The 27,351-nt window shown below is 36.5% G+C and overlaps 1 protein-coding gene and 1 non-coding gene across 3 annotated transcripts in view; both read right to left on the bottom strand.

The window, feature by feature from the left end:
- Window positions 1-27,351, bottom strand: part of Dennd2c (DENN domain containing 2C) — a 79,483-nt gene that overhangs the window by 5,327 nt on the left and 46,805 nt on the right. For both annotated transcript variants that reach the window (XM_076862897.1, XM_076862898.1), the window contains exons 6-16: window positions 25,906-26,002; window positions 20,184-20,228; window positions 17,637-17,824; window positions 13,289-13,398; window positions 10,991-11,060; window positions 10,087-10,164; window positions 9,430-9,570; window positions 8,806-8,954; window positions 7,895-8,072; window positions 6,020-6,061; window positions 4,697-4,802 (exon numbers count right to left, since the gene is read on the bottom strand). In XM_076862897.1, the coding sequence (XP_076719012.1) occupies window positions 4,697-4,802; window positions 6,020-6,061; window positions 7,895-8,072; window positions 8,806-8,954; window positions 9,430-9,570; window positions 10,087-10,164; window positions 10,991-11,060; window positions 13,289-13,398; window positions 17,637-17,824; window positions 20,184-20,228; window positions 25,906-26,002 (1,204 nt within the window). The remainder of the gene's footprint in view (window positions 1-4,696; window positions 4,803-6,019; window positions 6,062-7,894; window positions 8,073-8,805; window positions 8,955-9,429; window positions 9,571-10,086; window positions 10,165-10,990; window positions 11,061-13,288; window positions 13,399-17,636; window positions 17,825-20,183; window positions 20,229-25,905; window positions 26,003-27,351) is intronic.
- Trnaa-ugc (transfer RNA alanine (anticodon UGC)) lies at window positions 21,226-21,298 on the bottom strand. The gene has a single exon. It is a non-coding gene; the product is annotated as a tRNA-Ala (tRNA).

Here is a 27,351-nt window from a genome sequence, read left to right as displayed (position 1 = left end):
GCTATCCAGGTAAGCAAAGATGCTGGACTCTCAAGTACCACGATTTTTTTTGTATTGAAGATTAAACCCAGGGTACTCTACCCCCACTAAGCCACACCCCAGCCCTTTTTATTTTGAGACAGGGTCTCAGTTGCTGAGGCTGGCCTTGAACTTGTGATCCTTCTGCCTCAACCTCCTGAGTAGCTAGGATTACAGGTATGCGTCACTGAGCCTGGCCAAATCAGGCGATTCTTTTAATTGTTTCTTAGTTGTAGATGGACACAATACCCTTATTTTGCTTATTTATTTTTTTTAATGTGGTGCTGAGGATCGGACCCAGTGCCTCACACATGAAAGGCAAACGCTCTACCACTGAGCCACAACCCCAGGCCCTGATTCTTTAACTACTATAATATACAGTTGCAATCTGTAGTATACTCTACCTCCAGATCCCAGGCTGAGATTTCATATTCATCTTAGAGGCCTCACTTTTCTTCCATCTGAATAGTCCTCCCACCCCCACCTTCATAATGTCTCCTTTATCTGGGTTTCACCCTGGATTGGGAATCAGGAACCTATGTATAGTCAGTTCTATCATATCATAGCTGTAAAATAGTGGGTACCCTCACTTTATCTCTCATGGCCTGCCCCTACCTGTATAGTGACGGGGTGCTGATTAGGTGACTTCATTTGTTCTTTCTTCCTTCCTTTCTTTTTGCAATACTGGAATTTGAACCCAGGGTCTCATGCATTCTAGGCAAGTGCTCTATCACTGAGATATACCCCAGTCCTTTAGATTACATTAATTAATTGATTTTGGGGGGGCAGTGCCAGGAAATGAACGGAGGGCCTCACTCACACTAGGCAAGTGCACCACCAGTGAGCTGCATCTCCAGCCCCTTTTATTTTATTTTGAGACAGGACTCCCTAAGTTGCCAAGGCTGGCCACAACCTTGCTATCCTCCTGCCTTAGCATACTGAGTTGCTTGGATTACAGGCATTTGCCACCATGCCTGGCTAGGTGATTTCTAATGTCTCTTTCTGCGTTACACAGTTTGATTCTAATCTAGGTTTTTATTTTGTCCAACGGACTTTCTTCTTATATCTCTTCTTCTGTGGTTGAGAATCCACGGGCCATTACTGCATTTATTGTCAACGTTTTGCCCCACTTTCCCATTCCTTCCAGTGACTGCCCCATTTCTCTTCCACTTCACAACAATGTTTCTTAGAAGAGTTGTCTATACATGTTGCTTCTGCCTTCTTATATCTAATTCCTTTTTTAAAATCTTATGTTGTTCTTTCTATAACTTTTATTCCATACCCTTCTACTCTTTAAAAAAATCTATTAATGTATTATAGTTAGATTTAATATTAAGGTTGATTTTTACATAATTATATAAGCATAAATCATAATTTGTTCCAATTCAGTCCACAGTACTTTGTTTATATTTTAAGGTATCTACTTTATACATTTTTTGCATGTATGAATATTTCATAAGATCAACAGTGGAATGAACACTCAAGAACTTACCACAAAGCTTAGAAAAAAAGACACAACATGTCTCCAAAGCTCCCTGGGTGACTCCCCTACTCTAATAGAGGATTACCATCATTTGTAATTTTGTATTTGTTATTCTCTTGCTTAACATGAGAGTTTCATTCCACATGTATACACTTCAACAACATGCTGTTAGGGTTTTTTTTAACGTCTTTGAACACTATATAAGACTATGTTCCTCTTCAACTTACTGTTTTATTCAATGTGTGTTTTAAACATTCATTTTTAATATTATATTTTTCTGTCAATGTGCATTTAGATTGTTTTTAGTTTTTACTATCACATACAGTTTCACTATAAAAAATTATTGTATTTGTTTCCTAGCGATCACATGTAATAGGTTCTCTAGGGTATGTATCTAAAAACTAATTTGTTAGCTTGTGGAATATGTATACCTTTAATTTACTTTTAACTGTATTAAGTTAGGCCAATTTGTTTTTCCAAAGTGATTGAACTAGTTTACACAATCTCACCAATACTTGAGATTGTCAGACTTTAACATTTTTGCCACTATAGTGAGTATAAATATGGTATTGCATTGCATTTGTTTTATTTTTTGGTACTGAGGATTGAACTCAGGAACACTCTACCACTGAGCTATATGCTCAGCCATTTTATTTTTTACTTTGAGACAGGGGCTCACTAAATTTCGAAGGTCGGCCTTGAACTTGAGATATTCCTGCCTCCCAAATTGCTGGGATTACAGGCAAGTTGCTGGGATGGCAATCAAGTGCCACCATGCCTGGGTGCACTGTGGTTTTAATTTATATTTTCCTGATCTTGATGAAGCTGCACACCTTTCCACATGTTTTTGGACCTTTCATATTTCCTTCTTTTCTTTTTTTTTTTTTTTTTTTGGTGCTGGGGATTGAACTCAGGATTTCACATATGCTAAGCATGTGCTCTTCCACTGAGCCACATCCCTAGCCCACGTTTCCTCTTCTACAATGTTAGTTGGTACATTTCCCTCATTTTAACATAGGATTGTTTATCCTTTTTTTTAATATTTATTTTTCAGTTTTCAGTGGACACAACATCTTTATTTTATTTTTATATGGTGCTGAGGATCAAACCCAGTTCCGCGTGCATGCCAGGCGAGCGCGTTACTGCTTGAGCCACATCCCCAGCCCTGTTTATCCTTTTCTTGTGGACTTATGGGAGTTTTTTTAAAAAATAAATTCTAGTCACACAATTCTTTTGTTAGACTTGTTGAAAATGTCTTCAGCTTTTTTTTGTTTTCAATTTCTTTTTCATGGTGTCCCTTGATGTTATTTCTGCGCCAAAACCAAACCATCTGAATTTCTATAACTTTATAATAGATTCTGATGCCTATTAGTACAAGCCCTTCAATTATGATCTTTTTCAAGAGTGTCTTAACTATTTCTGGCTTAAGAATGATTGTACTTTCATTTTACTTTTTTTTTTTTTTGTGGAGCTGGAGATTGAACCCAGAGCCTTGTGCATGTGAGGCAAGCACTCTACCAACTGAGCTATAGCCCCAGCCCTTCATTTTAAATTTACATATACTTCATATATGTATAACATGTTAGAATACACTCTGTCATATATATCTAAAAATAACAAATAAAAATAAATTTAAAAAAATGTCTTTTCTCTACACGTGGTTTTTTACACGTATATGCTCCTAGTTTTTCTATAGTTGTTCCTCTAAGTTTTCTTTGCTGGATCTTCCTCTTCTTTCCAACCTCCAAATATCATAACTCTAACATTATTGTCCATCAACCCAGGGCTCAAATCTTAAACCTCATCTGGTCCCATAGCTTTAAAATAACAATTTATTTTTTAAAAAAATATATATATTTATAGTTATCAATGGACCTTTATTTTATTTATTTATATGTGGTGCTGAGAAATGAACCCAGGGCCTCACATATGCTAGTCAAGCACTCTACCACTGAGCCACAACCCCAACCCCTAAAATAGCAATTTCTTTCTTTCTTTTTTTTTTTTTTTTGGTACCAGGGATTGAACTCAGGGGCACTCAACCACTGAGTCACATCCCTGGCCCTATTTTGAATTTTACTTAGAGACAGGGTCTCGCTGAGTTGCTTAGCACCTTGCTGCTGCTGAGACTGGCTTTGAATTTGAGATCCTCCTGCCTCAGCCTCCTGAGCTGCTGGGATTACAGGTGTGCGCCACTGCCCCAGGCTAAAATAGCATTTTTTTTCCTTTTTTAATTGTAGATGACAATACCTTTTATCTATCTATCTATCTATCTATCTATTTATTTATTTATATGTGGTGCTGAGGCTTGAACCCAGTTCCTCATACTTTCGAGGCAAGTGCTCTACTGCTGAGCTACAGCCCAAGCCCCATAAAATAGCAATTTCTTAATGCATGTCTCTAGCCCAAATTTTTTTCCTCTGAATCCCAAATTCACATATATGTGCATATATGTGCATATATATATATATATATATATATATATATAAATGCCTACCTAACATACATAAATGCCTATGTAATATCTCTAGTTGGATATCTGCAAGGTATTAGATGTCCAAATTAATACCTAAAACTTAAAAAAAAAAAAACTAGATTTTTTATTACTCCTCTAAATCTGTTTCTTCCTTAGTGTTCTCCATCAGTAAATAGCCTTAGCTTTCTCATCTGTGAAATAGGGATTACATAATGATACTTGCTTCCTAAGTGTATTAAAAGAATGAAATAAAATATATGCTAAATGCTTAGTATAATGCCTGGTACAGAGTAAGCACCCAGTAAATACTATTTGCCCATTTATTCAACAAGTGCTTATTAGATGGTGAAAAGAACCAATGGGGGGAATAAAAGAGGCAAGGAAAAGGCTAATGAGCTCTAGGAAAGTGGGTGAGAATTTTAAGCAGGATGTTCAGGAAGAACTCAGAGAGATAATGACATGAGCACGGACCTACAAGAAGAAATGGTAGGGGTCAGGTAGACATCTGGGGGAATAGCATTCTATAAATATAACGGAGCAAGCGCAAAGGCCCTGCAGTAGGAGGAGGCCTGGCATACACAGAATTAGCAAGGAAACTGATAAGAAGGCTTTCAAGGTTCAGGGAATCTAATAGAACTTTTGTACAACCTTTAACAACAGCGTTGAACTTTAGTATTTACTGCCTTAACTTTTAAGACTTTGGCCCATATATCTCCTACCTTGTGAAAAATTCTTCTCCTGAGCCAAGATTTCATTTCGATCTTCCAAAATCTGCATCAAGGCAGCTTGAAGTTTAGATGGTAGAATTTCATCCTCATCAGATACCTGAGGGGAAAAAAATGGAATTTCGTATGAGCTTTAAGGGAGGTCTCAAACAAGCACTAGTTAAGTCCCCAAAATTCCACAAGTAATTTTGTATAATCTTAGCTGAAGAATCAGCCTGAAGTTTCCTTCCTTCTATGGTGTAGAATCCGTGATATTCATGGTATATATATTTAAATTTTATTTTTAAAAAGCAAATAAATCTTATAAATTTTTCTGGCATGTTTCCATCAAATATCAGTCACGTACTAGTCTTATTCTATATCTCTAAGATTGTCCCCAGTTGAGTGCAGTAGTGCATGCCTGTAATCCCAGTGATTTGGGAGATTGAGACATCAATCACAAGTTTGAGGTCAGCCTCAGCAACTTAATGAGACCTTGTCTCAAACAAAAGCAACAACAACAACAACAACAACAAACCAAAAATATTTAAAATAATTCTCAGATAAATGTGATGAGCTAATTTTTTTTGGTGGGGGGGAGGTTACTAGGGATTGAACCGAGGGGCACGCTACCATTGAGCTACATCCCAAACCCTTTCTATTTTTTATTTTAACACAGGATCTAACTATGTTGCCCAGGCTGGTCTTGAACTTGTGATCCTCCTGCCTCAGCCTCCTAAACAATCGGGGTTATTGGTGTGTGCCACTACACCCAGCTGGAATTTTTATTTACATTTCTAAAACTTTACATATATGTATCCCCGCTTAGTCTCTAAGACCTGAGGACTCAAACTTGTCTTAGATATCTTTATATTCAAACTGCTTAACAGAGTATCTAGAACTAATCAGTGCTTAACAAAGGCTCTCTCTCTCTCTCTCTTTCATTTTTTGTGGTGCTGTTGAACACAGGCCTCATGAATATTAGTCAAGCACTCTAACGCCAAACTACATTCCCAGCCTAAAAGGTGCTTTTTAAATTTAATTAAATTAGAGCTTTCTGTCAACTCATCTGGAGTTGAAGGATGATTACTTCTTTTGAGAATGGCATTTATTATTTATTCTGTTTCCTCCTTCCTTCTTTGGGATAGATAGCTATAAACCTACACCAAAAATTTTCAGGTCAATCTTGTCTGAGTGGCCACAATGTCAATTCAAGTGTGGGTAGGAACTAAAACTTTTGGCTGAGTCATGTTCTCTAAGTACTTTCACATATTTTCTGTCTAATTATCTACAGAGAATTCTATATCCCAAACATGTAATCACCTCCTTGTCACTCACCTCCTGTAAGAACTTGTCTGCACAGAGATCAACTATCAGCACCTATGGAATAAAGGAGTCAGGCAAGTTTAACCAGAGACACATTCACAGGCAAATACATTAGGCACTGCTAGATCAGGAGGGGTGAGAACAATTTCAAACAGAATTGTCTTGAAGTTGTAGCCCATTTAAATTAATCCATCAAAACAACAGATTGCAAAACTATTAATAATAATGCATGCATATTTATAGACTAAAAGAGACTTAAAAAGGGTTAAGGCAACAGATTAGTAGGGTAAGAACAGTCTTTTCAATAAGTGGTACTGGCACAGGTGGTTATCCATACCAAGAGGGGGAAAAATGAAATGACCCTACCTTACATTGTATACAAAAAAGTAAAAATACCAGGTGGATTAGATGGGCACAGTGGCACACACCTGTAATCCCAGCAACTCAGAGGCCAAGGTAGGAGGATCACCAAGTTTGAGGCCAACCTCAGCAATTTAGCAGGACCCTAAGCAAATTAGCAAGACTCTGTCTCAAAAATGAAAACTAAAAAGGGCTGGGGATGTAGCTCAGTGGTAAAGCACTCCTGGGTTCAATCCCCAGTATGGGAACAGGGTCGAGGGATAAAAACAAAACAAAAAAGAAAACAAACAAAAAACACACATCATTTTGGAAAGTGAAAAGGCAAGCCTCAAAGATACTGGTTTCCAGAATATAAAAACACATCAAAGCTGGGGGTGTAGCTCACTGGTGGAGTGCCACTTAGCGTGTGTGCAGCCCTGGGTTCCATCCCTAGCACCACACATACAGCCACCTTACAAAAGCAGTAAGAGGATAAGTAATCCAGTGGAAAGATAGACAATACGTTTTATAAAAGTTGATATTCAGATAGCCAGTAAACATATCCTGAAAATAATCAAGGAATGTAAATTGAACTAAAATGAGAAGAATATTACCTACCCACCAGATAACATTAAATTATACAGACTGATGATAGTGTTGACAAGGACATGGAGCAATAGGAACTCTCATACACTATTGGAGGGAGTTTAAATTGGCAAATCTATTTTGGTAAACAGTTTTACTTTATTTATTGAAGCTGAAGATATGCTTACCATATCTTCAATTTCCAAGTAATTGAATTTCCAAGCATATACCCACATGACTGAATGCATGTGTGTGCCAAGGGTCATGTGTAAAAATGTCTATAGTAGGATTATTCATAATAACGTCAAGCGGAAAACAATTCAAATGTTCATCAACTATAGAATGGATAAGAAAATTGTGGTCAATTCACACAATAGAATACAATACACAATCTGAATGACCCAACTAATGTTAAACTCATTAATATGAATGAATCTGATACATAAAATATTGAGCAAAAGAAGCCAGACAAAAACTATACTATATGAATCCATTTATATCAAGATTAAAAATAAGCAAAGCTGTATTATACTGTTTAAGGATGCATGCCTATGAAAAAACCCAAGTAAATGAATACTATAAAAGTCAAGATCGTGGTGACCTTTTGTGTGGAATGGGGAAGGGATCAGAGATTAGAAGAAGGCATGCTGGAGATTTCTAGGGTGCTGACACTAACTCCATTACTAGAATGTGACATTCCGTTCCAATTCCATGTTATGGAAGTGTTCATTCACTCTGTGATAATTCACTGTGCTGTGTATTTTGTTTAGGGCACTTATAGATACATATATAATCAATCTTATTATATTTGAAACAATTTTTAAAGTTAACCAAGGGTAGTTTTTGTATTTGACTTAAATATGACAGCATAATATATTAATAATTCTACCATTTTTCAAGAGCACTTAGTTTCATTTGTCAGTGCTCTCAGATTTTTCACAGGTGCCACTTATTCCATCTTACCTCTTCAATGGGTAGATCCTGGAGCTGTGGTAAGGAGCAAGACAAGATTCCAATGAGGAATGGAGTGGGCGAGCACACAATGTCAATCATAGATGCTGGCAGGACCGGGATGTAGGTGTGCTGCCAGGTGAATGGATACAGTGTAGCAACCACAGCATGGCCACATTTCGACAGGGTGCTAGACAGAGGAGAAAGCAAATGTTGTTACACTCAGAGCAACCCAGGGAAGGTGTTCCAGACATTATGTTCAAGAATTACAAACAGAGGCTGGTTACAACTTGATGAATACTCATTAATTTTTGCCATTCTATTCAAAATTTTAATTTACTGAAAATATTTAATATCAACCTATTATGTTGATATTATATATCAATATCAATATCAATATATATATATATATAGATAGATAGATATTGATATTATATTATATAAATGTTCCCCCAAAATTATCAAGCTAAAAATTAGTGTGCAAATAGAAAAGCAATACTAATTTTTTTAAATTTTTGTAGTTGGTGTTTGAGAGTTGAGTCTTGCTATGTTGTCAAGGCTAGCCTTGAAGTCCTGGGCTCAAGTGATCCTCCTGCCTTACTTTCTCAAATAGATGAGAACCACAGGCAAGAACCAGACTGGTAATACAAATCTTTAATGACAGTTTAAGCAAAAATTCATTTTGAAAGGAAATCTATTAACCCAAAAATATCATTGTTATAGACTAATGTAAATGGCTATCTAGTTAGCATTTGGAATCATTCATGTCTCTACAGCATTAGGTAACTGAGAGGCTTATTTTAGATTTTTTTTTAATATGCCTAAGTTTTAAAATAGAAAGAACAACAGCAAAAAATGAAGAAATGTAAAAAAACAAAAGAACAAGCACCAAGGTAAACTAACATTTTTCATTTATTTCTTACCTTAGGCTGTTAGCAACAAATATTACCCTCCGCTCTAAGAGGAGAGAAGCACAGACTCGGATGAGATGACACACGCTCAGACACTTAAAAAGGCATTCAAAGTCCACATGTTCCAACCTTGAATCCAGTGGTCGGCAGAGTTCAATTGACTGAAATGCAAGAACTTGAATCAGGAAAGCTGATGTTGGAAAACAACCCATAATGGCAACACTAATAGATACTCTCATTCTTTTACAAGTTAAGTTCCAGAAAGAGGGTCTGCTACAAAGTGTTTGTGAAATTGTCTACACTAATCCTAAGATCCTATAGCTTTTTTTTTTTTTTGCTATAAATTTCTGGTCAAAACTTTATTCCATCTGAAAATAACATGGATAATCATCATTTATCGCACTGAAATTGTCACTACAGTGGGATCTAATCTAATCTAGGATTACTTTGGGTCTTGGGTTGAGGTTCAACTATTTCAAAACAATTGGATATTTTCCAGTGCTTTATGGGAATAAAAATATTATTTACAGTTTATGAAAAGGGGAAACTATTTCTTTAAGTTCCTGGAAACTCTCCCTATAGTACAAGGCCTGCTCTCTGTTAGCTATGAAATCTTTTCAAAATGAGCTAACTTACCCCATCTCCAGCTCCAGGGAGGTAGCTCTTAACTGTGATGGTACGTCCAGGAGCTGGGAAAGGAGCTTCCATGACACTTCGCATGAATGGATAAACAAGGGCAGGAGACATTTCTCTTCTCTTCTCTACTTCATCCAGAATCTATACATGTAATGTATGTTATTTTATTTTGAGCTCAGTTCAAAGATAAAAGAATCCTTCCTATTGTCGGAACTGCCAAACTTGGTGTATATATCTGAATTTACGATAGATAAGCTTCTGAAAGCAATAAAATTTCATTATAGCATCATATCTGTTGAGGGTTTTTTTACAATCCTAAGAAAATTTACTGACAAATCAGATTATTTTTAGAAGATGAGTCCCTTTTCATTTCACTAAGGAAAGGGCAAAGACGGTAACACTGAAAATGATATCCTGCAATTTGGGGTCTAGGAAAAACATGAGAGAAGAAAGGAGACGCTTCAGGCCATAGTCTTTAAAAATTGAGTTTTAGCAAACCAAAATGAGAATAATACAGCTACACCCACAGCCCCTATGGGGAACCTTTCTAAAATAATTTGTCAAAGTCTTAGTGTTTCTCAATGAAGTCATCAGCAACAAAACTTTCTTGGAGAGCAGAAAGGATATCAATTTTCAGAGAGTCCATTCTTCACTCACCTTTGAAAAAAGATTGAAGCAGCCTAGGCGACTAACCATGCAGTAGACCTCCGGGAGTCGCTTTCCTTTGCCTTCTGGCTAAAAGAAAAAGCAACAAAGACAACAAAAATCAAGCAGCACAAGTCTTTACTAATTCTCACTATTAATATTCTTTTTGTGACATGAGTCTTACTATTTCACCTAGGCTGGCCTCAAACTTCTAGGCTCAAGCAATGCTCCTGCCTCGGCCTCTCAAGCAGCTAGCCTACAGGCATGCACCACTGTGTCCAGCTTCTTTTAACTAAGTAAGTTCATACAGAGAAGGATCTAAGGGTCTTATCTTTAGTGAACACTGAAAGATAGGAAAAATGCCAAAAATGATAGCTTGATGTATTCTAAAAATGACAGCATAATTTACTCTAAGTTAAGTGTAAGCACTTATAAGAAAGCCCTCAAATGGCTGGTGAGTAACTCAAAGCTCCATTGATTGGCTCCTTGTACTCCATTCCTCAAATATATCCACACTGATATTCAGCCACTATGTTAGAAGTTACTTTATTATAAACAAATAAATTTTTTAATATCTTTATTTCTATTTATTTATTTTTATGTGGTGCTGAGGATCGAACCCAGGGCCTCATGTATGCAAGGCAAGCACTCTACCACTGAGCTACAACCCCAGCCCAACAAATAAATTTTTAAAAAAAATCCATACCCTTTCTATTCTATTCTTTCTATTCTAAAACTAACTAAACACATAAATTTTATTCATGGCTAATCTCCATCTTGCTGTTGTTATGTACACTTAATACAATTTCTTTTAAATACAGATCACTGAGTAGTCCTCAGACACATCTAGAGATAGTGTTTCTGAAGTCTATCTATTATTCTTTGACCAACTCACTAACACAAATCTGGTACTTACCAACAGCTTCTTACAGTAACCAAACCACCGACTTCCATCTTCACCAGTCAAGACAAAGGAAAATGTTTCACTGAAAAAATAGCCAATAGTTATTCTGAGATAAAAACAACTGCTTATGACATTCCTCATGGAACAAACAATTGAAAATTAGGGTTCAACAGCAGTCATTTGTGATATTAAAGGAAGCATTAATATTACATTTATTTCAAGTCACACTCCTCCTGAGGAATGTCCAGGCCTTGAGAATGTCTTGCCTTGTACTGGAGTAAGCAAATAGGTGTAGGATATGCTATTGGTGCTGTTGTCCCTTCTAATTTTTTATTTATGCAATCTAGCTATGAATCAATCCATTTTCATTTTACTAAATGTCCAATTTAGTCAAATATACAGGTAAGTGATAAAGGATTTCAATATGCCATTTCTCTCTTGCAAATTCTTCTATTTAGCTGTGAGAGGCTACATGGAACAGTAATAGAAAAAAAAAAATCCTTAATCCATACAAATTAATAGGAGAGTCTGGGGCTATAGCTCAGTGGCAGAGAGCTTGCCTAGCATATGTGAGGCACTGGGTTTGATCCTTAACACCACATAAAAATACAAAAACACATAAATAAAATAATTATTAAAAAATTAATATCAATTCCTCATTAGAAACATGGGCAAAAGACATACATAGATAATTTACAAAAAGAAAAGGACCCAAAGATGCCTAAGAAAGAAACTCAGTAATAATCAAGAGGTCCACGTTTAAATAATGAATATAGATTTACATATGGCCAAAAATAAAGATTAGAAAAGAATATGCCAAAGTATTATAGTGATTATTTCTCAGTAACCAGATTGACAGTGATTTCTAATTTCTTCTTTTTATTTACTCTTCCATATTTTCTAAACATTCTGGAATAAACATCTTAACCTAGGGGAAAAAGCCAGACCAATCTGAAAGAAACTGCTGTGTGGCTAGTGCTGCCACGGACAGCACTAGAGTACCGAAGCTTACGGCTGAGATAGAGAGCATAATCAGGCTAAACTGGCTATGAGAGCCCTGCCAAGTCTGGAGGCAGGGCAGGGCCACTTAGGTAACAGCTGAGACTATCATGTAGCAGGCCACTGGCATGTGACATGGCTCACTTAAGTATTTTCAACCTAAAAAGCACTGTTAATAGTTACAGGGTTCTTTTTTATGTGTTTTGGGGTTTTTTGATATGAGGTCTCACTACATTGCCCAGGCCAGTCTCAAAATCCAGGGTTCAAACAATTCTGCCTCAGCCTCCCAAGTATCTGGGACTATAGTTGCAGTCCCACCTGGCTTAATAATTAAAATTCTGAATAAGGCAGTTATATCTATTTATAAGCAGAATTCAGAGATGATAATGGTTTATTAATTAAAAATGATAATTTCTACCAGGCACAATGCACATGCCAATCCTAGTGATGATGCAGGAGGCTGAGGCAGGAGAATAGGAAGTTCAAGGCCAGTCTTGGCTGTCTAGTGAGACCCTATCTCAAATAATAATAATAATAATAATAATAATAATAATAATAATAATTGGGATGTAGTTCAGTGATAACAGCACACCTGAGTTCAACCCCAGTACCACCAAAGAAACCAACAAAAACATGCAATTTCCTCTTTAATTCTTCCCTTCTTAAATACACCCACACCTCACAAACTGTAGCCTCCCTCAATACAAGTTCCACAGGGGGGATGGTATAATCTAGGCTGTGGCTTTTTTATCCACTTGAAAAAGAAACAAGATGAGAACATTGTCTTTTTTATCTTTGTTTCTAGGACTAGAGTCCCAAAGACCAAGACTTTTCATTTCCTGTGCACTCTGGGCCATTCCTTATTGTATGTAAGGTAGAACTATTTTCTTCATCAAAACCAACAAACCAAAGAGACCTTCAAACTTGTTTTCTCTTTGACCCTGAAATTACTGTCTTCTTTTTTTTTTTAAAAAAAACTTCTTTTTAAAAATATTTTCAGTTGTATAAGAACACAATACCTTTATTTTATTTATTTATTTTGATGTACTGCAGAGGATCAAACCCAGTGCCTCACATGTGCTTGGCAAGCACTCTACCACTGGGCTACACACCCAGCCCCTGTTTTCCTTTTTCCTTTTCAAGTCCCATATAGGAAATGTTCTGATTCTGTTTCTTCCTTTCCTCCCACTGTATCCTTGGTCTGCCACAATGTTCACAAAGCTTTATCCCTAGTTCTACCCATTTCTCAAATACTCTGGTTCTGTTTTGGCAATCCCAACAAATAGAAATCAGATAAAGTATCCCATTCACCTCTTTAGTTCTGAGGTTGGTGCCCAGTCCTTCGAATCAGGAAAACAAAATTTTGGGATAACTTTGAGCCTCTCTTCAGTGTCTTTGGATTGCTTAAAGCCATGATCACCCTGAAAAAGATAATAACATAGGTGACATTATTCTATGAAAGTAGAGACTAGAAATAAAAACTCAGCCTGGTCTCAGGAAAAGAGATGTCTGATAAGCCTGAGCAAATGTCTCAGTGTGGTTTTGTGCTTAACAAAACAGGAAGGCCAAGACCGAGAATCACGGAAGATGCACTGAGAACAGTTACTAAGAATAAAGAATCCTATTTTTACACAGAAATGGTGCTTGTGGAGATCCTATAATCTAGTGTAAAAAAAGTGGTTACAAATAGTTTCTTATCTAGAAACAGACTCTTAATTCAGGATTCACACACTAGTAGAAACCCAGTATTTTTATGAGTCAGAGACTCATTCTCTAAAATTACTAATAGCAAAAACCTAGTCATCTCAAGACATCCTCTGATCAATCATCAAGGGTGCTTTGAGAAGGCAGATGAATGTTATTTAGAAAAATGCTATTTTTAGAATTCATCCCATATATAATCATTTCTCTTAGCATATAATCTTTGTTACCTAATTACTGGTTTGCAACTTCCTGTAAAATTTTACCATGGAAGTATCTTGTGTAAAAGTGGCATTGCATTTTAAAAGACAGTCTAAATTTAGTTAAACCAAAAGACATTTAGAAACTAGTACTACCTGTCCTCTATAAAAATAAGCACATAAGTCCAATTATCACATTACTTTTAGATTATTAATATCAAGCTCTTAAAAACAGAAAAACATCAGGGCTGGGAATGGAGTTCAGTGAGACAGCACTTGCCCAGTTTGTTCAAGACCCTGAGTTCTATTCCCAGCACCACAAAAAGGAAGGAAGGAAAGAAGGAACTAATAAAAATATAGTTGTATCATAACCTTTAATTTTTACATTGTTAAAATATGAACATACTTTCCACAATCATTATCATCCAAGATTTCCACAACAAAATCCAAAAGGATCAGGTCTTATAACTGGGAATGCCTACAGCACAAAGATGGTAAGTGACTTACTTAGAGTTAGAGATGTTCCTGAATCACTGCCAGAATTAACTGTGTCCTTATCTGGTTGAGTTTCTTAATTCACACTTAGCTTTCCCTTTCCAATTGTAAGACTAACTGAAACCAGGAAAAATAATTAAGCTCCTCTTAGTGGCAAACTTGATATCAAGCTATCTAGATAACCTTATTTTAGCCTATATATTATAGTGCATTTTATTAAACAATGCTATGACTTTGTGCTTTCAGGCTAAGTGAAGGAATTTTATGAGAAATTAAACTTATGAGAAATTATGGATTTATTCACTGTAGGGATATTGTTGAGGCATTTAAAAAATAAGAATCCATGCAGAAAAATAGTTCTTAGATTCCAGTACAGTTGTGTTTCACTAATTTTTTTAGTGAAACACGTAACTCAGGGTTATAAATCCAAAGTCTCAAAGAGAATCAGCAGATAAATGAGAAGTGGTGCAAGTAATAAGCTGGAGAGTCAGTAAATGTCCTTTTTAAAGGGATAACTTCTTCTTTTTTTTTGGTACTGGGAATTGAACTCACGGTTGCTTAACCACTGAGCCACATCCCCAACCCTTTCCTACTTTTTATTTTGAGACCCTCTGCTGGGTTTCCACCTTCGCCAGCAGCAGACCATGGGGCCACCATTTTAACCAAAAGCAGTTGGGCAACCCCCAGGGGTTACAGTCTCCATACTGGGATGTGCTTGGTACTTGGATACTTGGTACTTTCCACACTTGGAAAAGGCTTGCTTCCACTGATGTCATCCACTGAAGACATGTGGCCCTACCAGCCCAGGGCAAGGCAGGAAAAACTGCCCCCATGCTTTGCATAGAGATGCTGCAGAGGAATGCTTGCCTGAGCCCACCCTCCCCCATGCCTATGCTCAAGTCACTGCCAGGGACAGAAGAGGGCAGCAGTCACTCTACTGGGATGTAAAGGAAGTCAGACAGGATCCAGTAAACCCACCCCAGGAGGGCAACAGGAGGTGAGACCAAAGAACTGAAGCTTTAAGACCCTGGTACAAGCTGGGAACAGTGGCACACACCAGTAATTGAGGCTACTCAGGAGGCTGAGGTAAGAGGATCACAAGTTTGAGGCCAGCCTGGGATTCTTAGTAAGAAACTATCTCGGGCTGGGGATGTGGCTCAAGTGGTAGCGCGCTCGCCTGGCATGCGTGCGGCGCGGGTTCGATCCTCAGCACCACATACAAACAAAGATGTTGTGTCCACCGATAACTAAAAAATAAATATTAAAAATTCTCTCTCTCTCTCTCTCTCTCTCTCTCTCTCTCTCTCTCTCTCCTCTCTCGCTCTCTCTTTAAAAAAAAAAAAAGAAACTATCTCAAAAAAAAGAAAAAAATATATATATGTAAAGAGCTGAAGATGTAACTCAGTGGTAAAGGGGCCTTGGGTTCAATCCCCAGTACCTCAAAAAAACAAAAACAACAACAACAACAAAAAAACAAAATGTCCTTGGCACAAGTCCAACTGTCCTATCAGACTTCAATTAATAATAAACACAAATTCAAAGATAAAATTATTAAGCAATTCAAGATGGTGACTACAGAGCACTAAATCCCCCTCAGAGGGCCCTCCTGAGTGAGGGGCCTTATAGACTACACTGGCCCATGAAGTCTTGCTCTTTACTCGGTTTCAGTCAATTCCTGCCACTTTGGAATGCAGGCTTAGTGTTGCTACTTTTTCCAATTTACATAACAAGGCAGAAATACAGATTTGTATGTGAAATTTGATTTGGGTAGAGGCTGAGGTACATCTCTAGCCCCTGAAATTTGATTTTTTTTGAGCTACTAGAGATTAAACCCAGGGTCTCTCACATGCTAGGCAAGTGCTCTACCACTGAGCTATGCCCCCAGTCCTTTTTTTAAAAAACTTTTTAAAATATTTATTTTTTAGTTTTAGGTGGACACAAATGTCTTTATTTTATTTTTATGTGGCGCTGAGAATCGAACCCAGTGCCTCACACATGCTAGGCAAGCGCACTACCACTTAAGCCACATCCCCAGCCTGCCCCCAGTCCTTTAATTTATTTTATTTTGAGGCAGTTTCTTGCTAAGTTTCCAAGATGGCCTCAAACTTGCCATCCTCCTACCTCAGCCTCCTGAGTGGCTGGGCCACTGCATCCAACTGGAATATTTTTAAACACCTGCAACAAAAGTTGTTTGGGTTTTTTTTTTTTTTGTTGCTGTTATTGGGGATCAAATCCAGGGGTGCTTCACCACTGAGCTACAACCCCAGCCCTTTGTATTTTGAGACAGGGTCTCACTAAGTTGCTTAGGGCCTTGCTAAGTTGTTGAGGCTGGCTTTGAACTTGTGATCTCCCGCCTCAGCCTCTGAAGTCACTGGGATTACAAGCATGCACCACTGTGCTCAGCCACAAAAGTTATTGATATCATTTTTATAAAAATACTAAAAGAACCAGAAAGAAAGGAAAAAAAAAAAAAAAGGAAGGAAGGAAACACATGTGCTTGGGTTAATTTTCTCACAGGCTCAAAAGGCTCTCTGAGAGCACAGACTAAGAAAGCCTTTTTCAGTTGCACTCCCATCATCTAATCCTGGCAAACAGCAGGTACAATATTTAATTAAATGAATGAATTGGTTTTTTTTTAAAGTAGAGTGAACCAAATAATAGCTTTAATAACAGCTATCATCTATTAAGTACATTCTTTGTGTCAGGAACTGCACTAAGCACTTTACTTATATTATCTCATTAAATTCTTACTAATAATGGATAACAATATATAGAGTTCACTGCATGTCAGACACTGTTCTAAGTGCCTTATATAAATCAGCTCATTTAAACTTACTATATCTCAAAGGGGTAAATACCATTATGATTATGCCTACTTTACAAATGAAGAAACCAAGGCATGGAAAGGTTAAGAAACTGCTCAAAGGCATTGGGCTAACAGATGGCAAATACAGTGTTGGCTCAGAGTCCAAGCTATCAAGCAACACACTATTCTGCCTCTTATTAGAGATCAGAAAATTGAAGCTTTGTTACTAAATGGTGAAGCTAAAAATAAAAAATCTAACTTGGAGAAAGAACTAATTCTCCCCCAATTTCCATTTGCTTATAGTTTATGCCTGGTGAAAGATGTCATCAAAGTCGCTTACCAGATCCTATAAGTATGATAAAAGCTGGTCGAGATAACAATAAACAAAAAGAAAGGAAATAAATATACATGGCATGCAGGAACCTTCCTGAATGCTTCTTGGCCTCCTTGTACCTACCTTGCTAGGGAACTGCTGTATGACCTGGGGAATGTAGCTTATTCCTGATGCCTTCTTCTGTAGAGACACCACCACAAACAGTTCAAACAGCTGCTGTTCCTGCAATTCAATAAGATCCCGCTCCAAGGTTTGGTAGTGAGGATTCCTCTTGGAAGACTGCTGCAATTGTGCTAAGCGTTTGTGGCGATCTGTAATAAAACCACAGAGAAAGGGTTTTCCCCTGAGACCTTCTAGTCCCAAGGTCATGACCCACACAGGACCAATCTTCACAGGTTCACTGCTGAATGCACACTGACTAAACAATATGTGCCACACACAAACACACACACACCTACACCTATTAGGATTGACACATTCAGGGAAAAAGTGCAGACCCTTACAAGTGCCCAGGGACCCCACTCCACTTCCTGCCAGCAGAGAGAATGACATTGCATATCCCAACTGATATGCTATGTATGTCCAACACACACTATGCTATCGTAGGGCAGCACACCAGAATACATGGAAAACAATAGACGCCACTGCTGGGAATGCCCGGAAATCAAGGGGGAGGGGAATACCTGATGAAAGAACCAAGTCTTACAGAGCACAAGTACGAGGGATTAGTTTGATAAAATTGAAACAAGTTATTTTTCTTTCTTTTTTTTTTTAAACTTTAGTTTTTTATTTTTATTTTTTGAGAGAGAGAGAGAGAGAGAGAATTTTAATATTTATTTTTTAGTTCTCGGTGGACACAACATCTTTGTTTGTACGTAGTGCTGAGGATCGAACCTGGGCCGCACGCATGCCAGGCGAGCGCGCTACCGCTTGAGCCACATCCCCAGCCCCTGAAACAAGTTATTTTCACATTGAAGAAATGTCCTTTTCCCTTCTTTCCTTGGTACATGTTACTAATAATGGATATATTTTTATATCAATAAATGGTGTTAAATTCAAGAGGAAAATAATGAAGTGGAAGAATACATCCATATTAAAAAGCTATTCCTCAAAAGAATGAAATTTTGGAAGCATACTATTTAAATAGTACATGGCAAATAAATAGTATATACCACCCCAACTGGATAGAATCTATTTTCTATTCTCATTTATCTCTGAATTTTTAATAATTTGGGTGGTGCGTTTGCAGGAGAAAGAATCTGCACACTCCAGAAATTTGTTTCTGTGTCATTCTGAGTGACTGACCAAAGGACTTAGCCTCTAACTTGTCTTTTTGAGATATGATGCATTCTTCCCTAAAAGAAGTTACACTGTACAATCACAAAAAACCAAAGGCCCAATGTTCTCCCTGATATAGAGATGCTAACACAATAAGGGGGTGAAGGGAAGAACAGAAGTTCATTGGATTAGACAAAGAGGAATGAAGGGTGGTGGTGGATGGGAACAGGAAAGAAAGTAACTTTTCTATGTTCACATATGAATACATGACCAGTGTAACTCCATATCATGTACAACTGCAAGAATGGGAAGTTATACTCCATATATATATAATATGTCAAAAAATACTCTATTGTCATGTACATCTAAAAAGAACAAAATAAAAATAAGTTTAAAAAAGATAAAAAAGAAGTTACACTGTAGATTAAAATACTAAAGACATTTAAAAAGTACCACTAGAAATGGCTCCTTAGAATTAATTATCCAATACATTTAGTGTTCTAGGCAAAGCTTTATGTACCCCAAAGGTTTGAGTTCAAGTTAAGGCCAATTTTAGGTCCTGTTTCTCATTAGCAATAGCACTAAATTAGTCATCCTTACACACCAAGGTTGAATCTGATGATGCTTTAAGTTTCATCTTCAGTTAGGCTTCAGAATGAAATACCTGAAGCAATTCAGGAGAGTAGAAGGAGCATAAGACTATTAATCATAAGATTAGAGTATCAGACTTGGAACTACCCTGTACTCAGCTTTGATAATTTACATCTCTTATTCTTCTAAGCCCAAGTTTCAGGTAGTTAAACAGGAAGTAAAGAGCTTGCTTTGACAGTGCATTAAATGAAGACACAGAGTACCATGAAATGCTTGGACAAACAGTGCCAGGAATGCATCATGCATTCTGTACTCTAACATAAAGTAAACAGCATAATAATTTGGAATATAAGTGCCCATGAAAATAGATAAATGTGTCCTTTTTCAATGTCAGAGATATTAGAGTCACTTAATAAGTATACTTGAGTTACTATGAAAAAAGCAGATATTTGACACTAGGTATTTGTCTCAGCAGGTGACTCACATACTCTGTTTTGGCTGCCACGAAACTACTGTAGATATGTCTAGACATGCAGCTCTCTGCTGTTCCCCTAAGAATATTCCATCCTAAGAGCCATGTTGGTCTACTTCACTCCACTATGGGAGATTTCTAATGCTGTAAATGACCGATGGTGTACTGTTCAGTTCTCCAAATTGCAACAGGTTCTAAAAATGAAGAAATCACCTACAAAATAAAACTTCATGTGGGGAAAATCATGCTTAATCACAAAGGCAGGTGGTGCCACTCCACCCACAACCAGAATCATCACAAGAAAGGGAGCACCCCATTGACTCACTCACTCTTTGGCAGATATTCAGCATCACTTTCGTTCCCACTGGTTTCACCTGAAAAGAGAGGAAGCGATTCCATTTGTATTGTACAATAGTAGGAAGTACATGAGAATGAGAACAATATAAAACCTCCAGAAACCTGGGGACTTGAATTTTAGGAATAAGATGCTAAGCCTTTCTTTAAACCACTTAGTTATGTCACGTTAGGACAGTTGTCAAAAGAGAAACAGTAAAGCTGGGTTTAGTGGTACCTGCCTATTATCTCAGCCACTGGAAAGGCTGAGGTAGGAGGATCACAAGTTTGAGACCAGCCTCAGCAACTTAGAGACCCTGTCTCAAAATTAAAAATTTAACAAAGGACCGGGGATGTACCTCTGTGGCAAAGTGTCTGGGTTCAAATTTCAGTATCAAAAGAGAGAGAGAGAGAGAGAGAGAGAGAGAGAGAGAGAGAGAATGAATATGTAGTGGAGAATATAGTTGTTCCCCTTTATTTGCAGGGGATATGTTCCAAGACACCCCAGTGGATGTCTGAAATTGTGGACAATACTGAATCCTATATATATGTATTTTTTCCTGTACATACATTCTAAGAGAAAACTTAATCCATAGTAAGAAATTAACAATATACTATAATAAAAATGTGAATATACTATATAGCAATATATTATAATACATTGTAAGATGTAAGATGACACAATGTCTATGTGATGAGATGAAGTGAGGAGAATGAGGTAGGCGCTGTGATGTATCATTAGGCTACTACGTAAGGATGACTTAACATAAGCACTGTGATCCAAGGACAGTTGATCTCATAACCCAGAGGCTACTGATTGACTAACAGATGGGTAGTGTACCCAGAGTAGAGGGCTGGACAAACAGATGATTCACCTTGTGGGCAGGAAGGAGAGGGACAGCTTGAGATTTCACTACCTGCTTGGAATGGTGCTCAGTTTAAAACTTGTGAATTTTTTTTTCTTAGAATTTTCCACTTAATATTTTCCAACCTCAGTTGGTCAGTGGTTAAGTGAAGGGAATATCTTTTTTGTTTTTTTGGTGGTGCTGGGGTTTGAACCCAGGGCCTCGTGCATGCAAGGCAAGCACTCTACCAACTGAGCTACATCCCCAGCCCTATGAAGGGGATATCTTAAAAGGCTCAGAGAAGAAACTGCTGTATTACATCTTCCTTTGTTTCACTCCTCTGTTCCCTTCCTATCTCTAATTCTGGGCATTGACCACCTTTCTGATTAGTTTTGTTGTGGTACTTTTTTGGTGGTAGGGATTAAACCTAGATGTACTTTATCACTGAGATCCATCCTCTGCTCTTTTATTTTTTATTTTGAGACAGGGTTTCACTAAGTTGTTTAGGGCCTTGCTAAGTTGCTGAGGCTGGCCTCAAACTTGTGATCCTCCTGCCTCAGCCTCCTGAATTGCTGGGATTACAGGTTTTTGCTACCTCACCTGGCCTTTCTGACTAGTTTTAATAAGTTTAGTTCAGAGTGGATTCTAATTTTACATTCAACTCTTTATTTGTATATTCCAAATAAAGTATCAAAGGGAGAACAATACTGAGCTGTCTAAACAAAAATCTCAATACTAATCAATTATGAATTTAGAATAATAAAAAATGTGGGAGAGTTTTGAGAGAGAGATTACCAAGTTTAAGAAGTAACAGTCTACCTCTTTTATGAAGCCTCAACAACCTCTAGCCCATACAGATTTTCCCTTTACTCTGAATTCTTACGGTCCTCAAGCTGCTTTGAACTGTTCTTATTTTTCCCAATCATATTTTATGTATCTTGAGGATAAGGAGCTATGTTGCTTTCACAAGAAGTGTTGGTTGGGTTTTTTTGTTTGTTTGTTTGTTTTGCTTTTTGTTAATTTTTTGAGACAGGGTCGCCCTAAGTTGCTTAGGGCCTTGCTAAATTGCTGAGGCTGCCTTGGAATTTGAGACCCTCCTGCCTCAGCTTCCTGAGACACTGGGATTATAGCTGAGCCCAGCTTTTGTTTTGTTTTCTGTTATTTTCTTTTTCTTCTCTTGGTGCTGAGATTGAATGCAAGACTTCACACATGCTAAGCACGTGTTCCACCACTGAGCTACATCCTCAGCCAACAAGGCAGTGTTTTGTACCATAATTCAGGGCACACAGACAATTTATCAAAGGGAGGAGGGGAAAAAAGTTTAAAAGGGATGGGCATGTAGCTCAGTGATAAAGCACTTACTTAGTGTATGTGAGATCCTGGGTTTGATCCCAAAACTTGCAAAGAGGTGGGGCAGGGGGAATAAACAAAATCCTAGATTATGTGTAAAAAGCTAAAGCAAAATAAGAAAAATGCAAAGAAAGGGAAAACCTTTAAATGTATCAGGAAAAACAATGCTTAGGAATCAAAGACGAAAATATATGCAAGTTTGAGTATATACAATTGTAACATTTTTATCTAATCAAAAACCCATTAGTATACTAAAAAAAGAACAATAAACTGGAAAAATATTTATCAACATTGCAGATATAAAGCCAAGTTGTTACAAATTGAGAAGAAAAAGAATACAGGATAGGAATGGATAATTTGTAGAAGATTTATAAACAATTGATAAACAAGAAAACTGCCCAAATTTGAAATGAAGAAAGTAAATTAAAATGATAAATAAAACACAAAACTTCAAACATCTTATTAACAACAACAACAAAAAAGAAATCTTAAACAACTTAATCAGTATTGGTGAAGATTATGGGAAAAGAGGCATATTCAAATGCTATTCACAAAAACAGAAGCTGTTACAATCTGTTTGTGTGACAATCTGGCAGCAGCTATAGAAATTTTAGATCCATATTTTCTTTGAACAAGTAAGTCCACTACTTACCAGGGATTGAACCAGGGGCACTTAACCACTGCTACACATTCCCAGTCCAGGAACTTATTTTAAGATATATTCTTACAAATATACAAAAATATAAGCAAAAGGATGCACGTTGCAAATAGTGTTTGAAAACACACTCATATTAAGTATTTATATTAATTAAAATGTTAGGAACAACCAAAATATATACAGGTTAAATAAATATTTTTTCTTGTTTTCATGGTACTGGATATCAAACTGAGGGTCTCACTGAGTTATATCCCCAGCCCCAATAAAATTATTTTATACCTATATAGGAAAATACAGTACAACTATGATGATCTCTGTGTAGATGCTGAAAGACCTCTGGAATATACTAAATTTTTTTTTTTTTTAAGAAAGGCATATAAAGTCAGAACACTATAAGACTATTTGTGTAGAAAAGATGTTTGTATCCTTAGCACCGGGTACCTCTTAGGAACTTATAAAGCTTTTCAAAAGAAAGAAAAGAGGAAAGGAAGAAAAGGCAACATAGCTGGAAAAAGATCTTACAAAAGATCATTTAAGTGGGTCTAATATACTGATGTCTATGGGCTTTGCTGACATCATTTCAAAACAGTGAGTGAAGGTTAAGGGGATTATGAACCAAAAGGGAAATTTATAGGGATCAAAAAGTACCGGGTTGTCACTTTTTATCTGTGACTTCAACAAACAAAATTACAATGACAGAATTGAAGAAGGACAATAAATCATTTTGTAACACTAGAAAATTGAATGTTAAGAAATGTTTAGGTTGGAATGTACTGAGTAAACCCTAGCTTGTACTGACAGAGTTGGCATATATAATTAGCCAGTTCTATAGACATTGTTCATATGCAGACAAAAGATTAAGGAGGAAAATGAAAATTTGAGAACTGTGACCTTGGAGCCAGGAGATCCTCAGGCATGAGAAAAACTCCTCCAATCCCCTGAAGAAACTGGAGTTAGTCACAGATTCTGGGTAAATGCCCTTTTTTGCTGAGCTACACAAAGGCAAAACAACCTTTTAGGGAAGAATTATAATGTAGGGACTGCTCCTTTTTATTTTTTGGAGCTAGAATTTGGAAATTCAGGCGGTTGAATAATTTTTTTCTTCTTTTCAACAATGAGATAGTTTTTTTTTTTTTTTTTTTTTTTTTTTAAGGATTTGACTCTTCAAATTTTTCTTAAGCTAGGTGTGGTGGCACACATTTGTAGTCCCAGTTACTAGGGAGGCTGAGATAGGAAGATGGCTTGAGCCCAGAAGTTTGAGGTCAACCTGGGCAACAAAACAAGATCCAGATCTCAAAACAAAACTTGTCTTACAGTAAATTTACTAAACTTCTCATCCACAAGGGATAAAACACACATATAAAATAAAGGAAAATGATAATGTTTTACAAACACTTGGGTTGGCCCCTAGGATCTTGATATTTTGCATAATTTGTAATTTATAATTTCTTTCTTTATCCATTAAACAAAAATATGTATGACACAGGGTTAGAAAACTAATAATACATGGGAAGGGATTCAAAATAATATCTGGCAAGAGTTTCCATTTTGTGTATCTAGTTCTGAATTAAATAAAAACCTGTTGATAATATTCTTATTGAGAATAATGAAATACATGGAGAAGAGGTAGTTATTGAACTGCTAAAAATCAAAATTTATAACAAAAATTGAGAGTAACTAAGTTTGCTAAGAGAAGAGGATTAGTAGTTTGTAGAGCCATAGTTCTTGACTTAAATCTATGCTTCCTCCTCTGGCTCTGCTTCTCTGTACATTTAGATGGATCATCTCCAACTCCTAATACTAATGTTACAAAAGAGGGTAAAGTCTGTAAATAAACTATTACCTCATCCCATAAATGGTAACTATTATTAAAAAGCAACCAAAAGCATTTCTTCTCCAGAGAGGACTCAAACATGTTTTAATAAATGCTTCTGAAAATATGAAAACTCACACTAAAAACGGTAACCAGCTGATTTTGTTGTTGTTGCTGTTGTTTTATGTGCTGGGATATTTTTTCTTAATGTGCTGGGATTGAACCTAATCATTACAGAATAAGAATAGAGTCTTCAGTTGTAACACAGAGGATTTTGTCTCCAGAGAATTAGTTGTTGGAATGTAGAATAGTTTTTTAAGAACAATTTTAAAATTTCTATTTTTAAATGCCTACAAAAATAATCAACATTCTCCTCTGGTGTGACTTGGCTGCTATTTCTCACTTATGAATATTATAAACAAAATTACTAAATTCTATATATTTCTTGCCAGGCAACCAAGTTAAGAAACTCACATGAATTTTTCTTTATTGTGGTGCTAGGGATAAAACCCAAGACCTATACATGCTAGGCAAGTGCTCTATCACTACTTAGCCCTCATATGAGTTTTTATGAAAATTCTAATAACTCATCATAGATGTTCAAAGTTTTTTAATGAAAGCAATATAAGTGTTACTTAGGCATCTGTTGGATAAAACTACTGAATTTATGCAAAGACTACAAATTGAGTACCACATACCTTCAATCTATGATGTACATAATGTTTTCATTTCTCTACTTGTTCTATATTGATAAATAACTATAAATCAAAGGTCTACAAAATAATTATTTCAAATTGCCTGTGAAAGTTAATCACATTGTTTTATGATTTTTTTCATTTACTTATTCACCCAATACTTATTACTTGGTACAGAATTAAATAAAAGGGATTTTTTAAAAAAAATCCTCATTCTAAAGAAGTTTATAATTAAATTGGATATAAAGGAAAGTAAATCAAAAATCATGATACACATCAAATATTAAGTCATACAATAATTCTTCCTTCTTACATTGACAGCTATGGACAGCTGAAACAAATATAAATAATTCTTACCTTTTGAGGGAGGTACATCCTTTACATTGTAAGGATGTAACTTTACCTTCTTCTTCCCTCTCTTAGATTCAAAAATGTCATCGATTTTCAATACAAGCTAAGGAAAAAAAAAAAAGATTAGAAAAACACAAGTTAAAACTAACATCTTGGGGGGTTAAGGCTCAGTGGTAGAGTGCTTGTCTGGTTTGTGAGAGGCACTGGGTTCAATCCTCAGCACCAAATCAAATCAATCAATCAATCAATCAATAAAGGTATTGGGTTCATGTATAACTAAAAAGTATTAAAAAAACTAACACTTGTGAAGTATACATATTAATAATTAGTGATTCTCATTTAGAGAAAGATCCATTTTATAAATAAAAACCCTCTTCATATTTTCCAATTTTGAATCTAAAAAATGATCTTCAATTAGATGATACACTGTTCTAATACCAAGTCCGTATATCAAAGTAAGGGAAAGGTTATCTCCTTTCCAGATGAGCCCAGCTCAGTCCTCTTAAGAAATATTACTTAAAATCAAACCTAGAGCGCTTCTGTCAAAGGTACTCTTTGCTACTGGGAGTACTAACATCATAATTTATTTTGGAATTGTGTCATAAAAATCAGGAGACTCTCAAATATGTGTTCGAGTAAAAACTTCCCCCCATCATTCATTAATATACATCTCAAGCAAGTCCAATTCACATGTTTTTAAACTGTTATATAACTATTTCATATGCATTAGTAAGCTTTTTTAAAGTTGTAGATGGATAGCATGCCTTTATTTATTTATTATTTATTTATTAATATTAATTTATTTACTTCAATTAGGTATATATGACAGCAGAATGCACTTTGATTCATTGTACACAAGTGCAGTACAACTTTTCATTTCTCTGGTTGTATACTATATAGTGTCACACAGTATGTGCAGTCATACATGTACCTAGGGTAATTATGTCCATCTCATTCCAATATCTTTCCTGCCCCCATGCACCCTCCACTCTCCTCCCTCCCCTTTGCCCAGTCAAAGTTTCTCCATTTTTACCATGCCCCCTCCCCACTTTATGGATCAGCATCTACTTTTCAGAGAGAACATTCGCCTTCTGGTTTTTGGGGATTGGCTTACTTTGCTTAGCATGATATTCTCCAACTCCATCCATTTATCTGCAAATGCCATAATTTTATTTTCTTTTAATGCTGAGTAATATTACATTGTGTATATATACCACAATTTCTTTATCCACTCATTTACTGAAGGGCATAGAGGTTGCTTCCACAGTTTAGCTATTGTGAATTGAGCTGCTATAAACACTGATGTGGCTACGTCACTGTAGTATGTTGATTTAAGTCCTTTGGGTATAGACTGAAGAGTGGGATACCTGGGTCAAATGATGGTTCCATTCCAAGTTTTCTAAGGAATCTCCATACTGCTTTCCAGATTGGTTGCACCAATTTGTAGTCCCA

The sequence above is a fragment of the Callospermophilus lateralis genome, chromosome 7 (genome assembly GCF_048772815.1).
Source record: "Callospermophilus lateralis isolate mCalLat2 chromosome 7, mCalLat2.hap1, whole genome shotgun sequence".
NCBI lineage: Eukaryota > Metazoa > Chordata > Mammalia > Rodentia > Sciuridae > Callospermophilus > Callospermophilus lateralis.
This window is presented reverse-complemented; position numbering and strand designations above follow the sequence as displayed.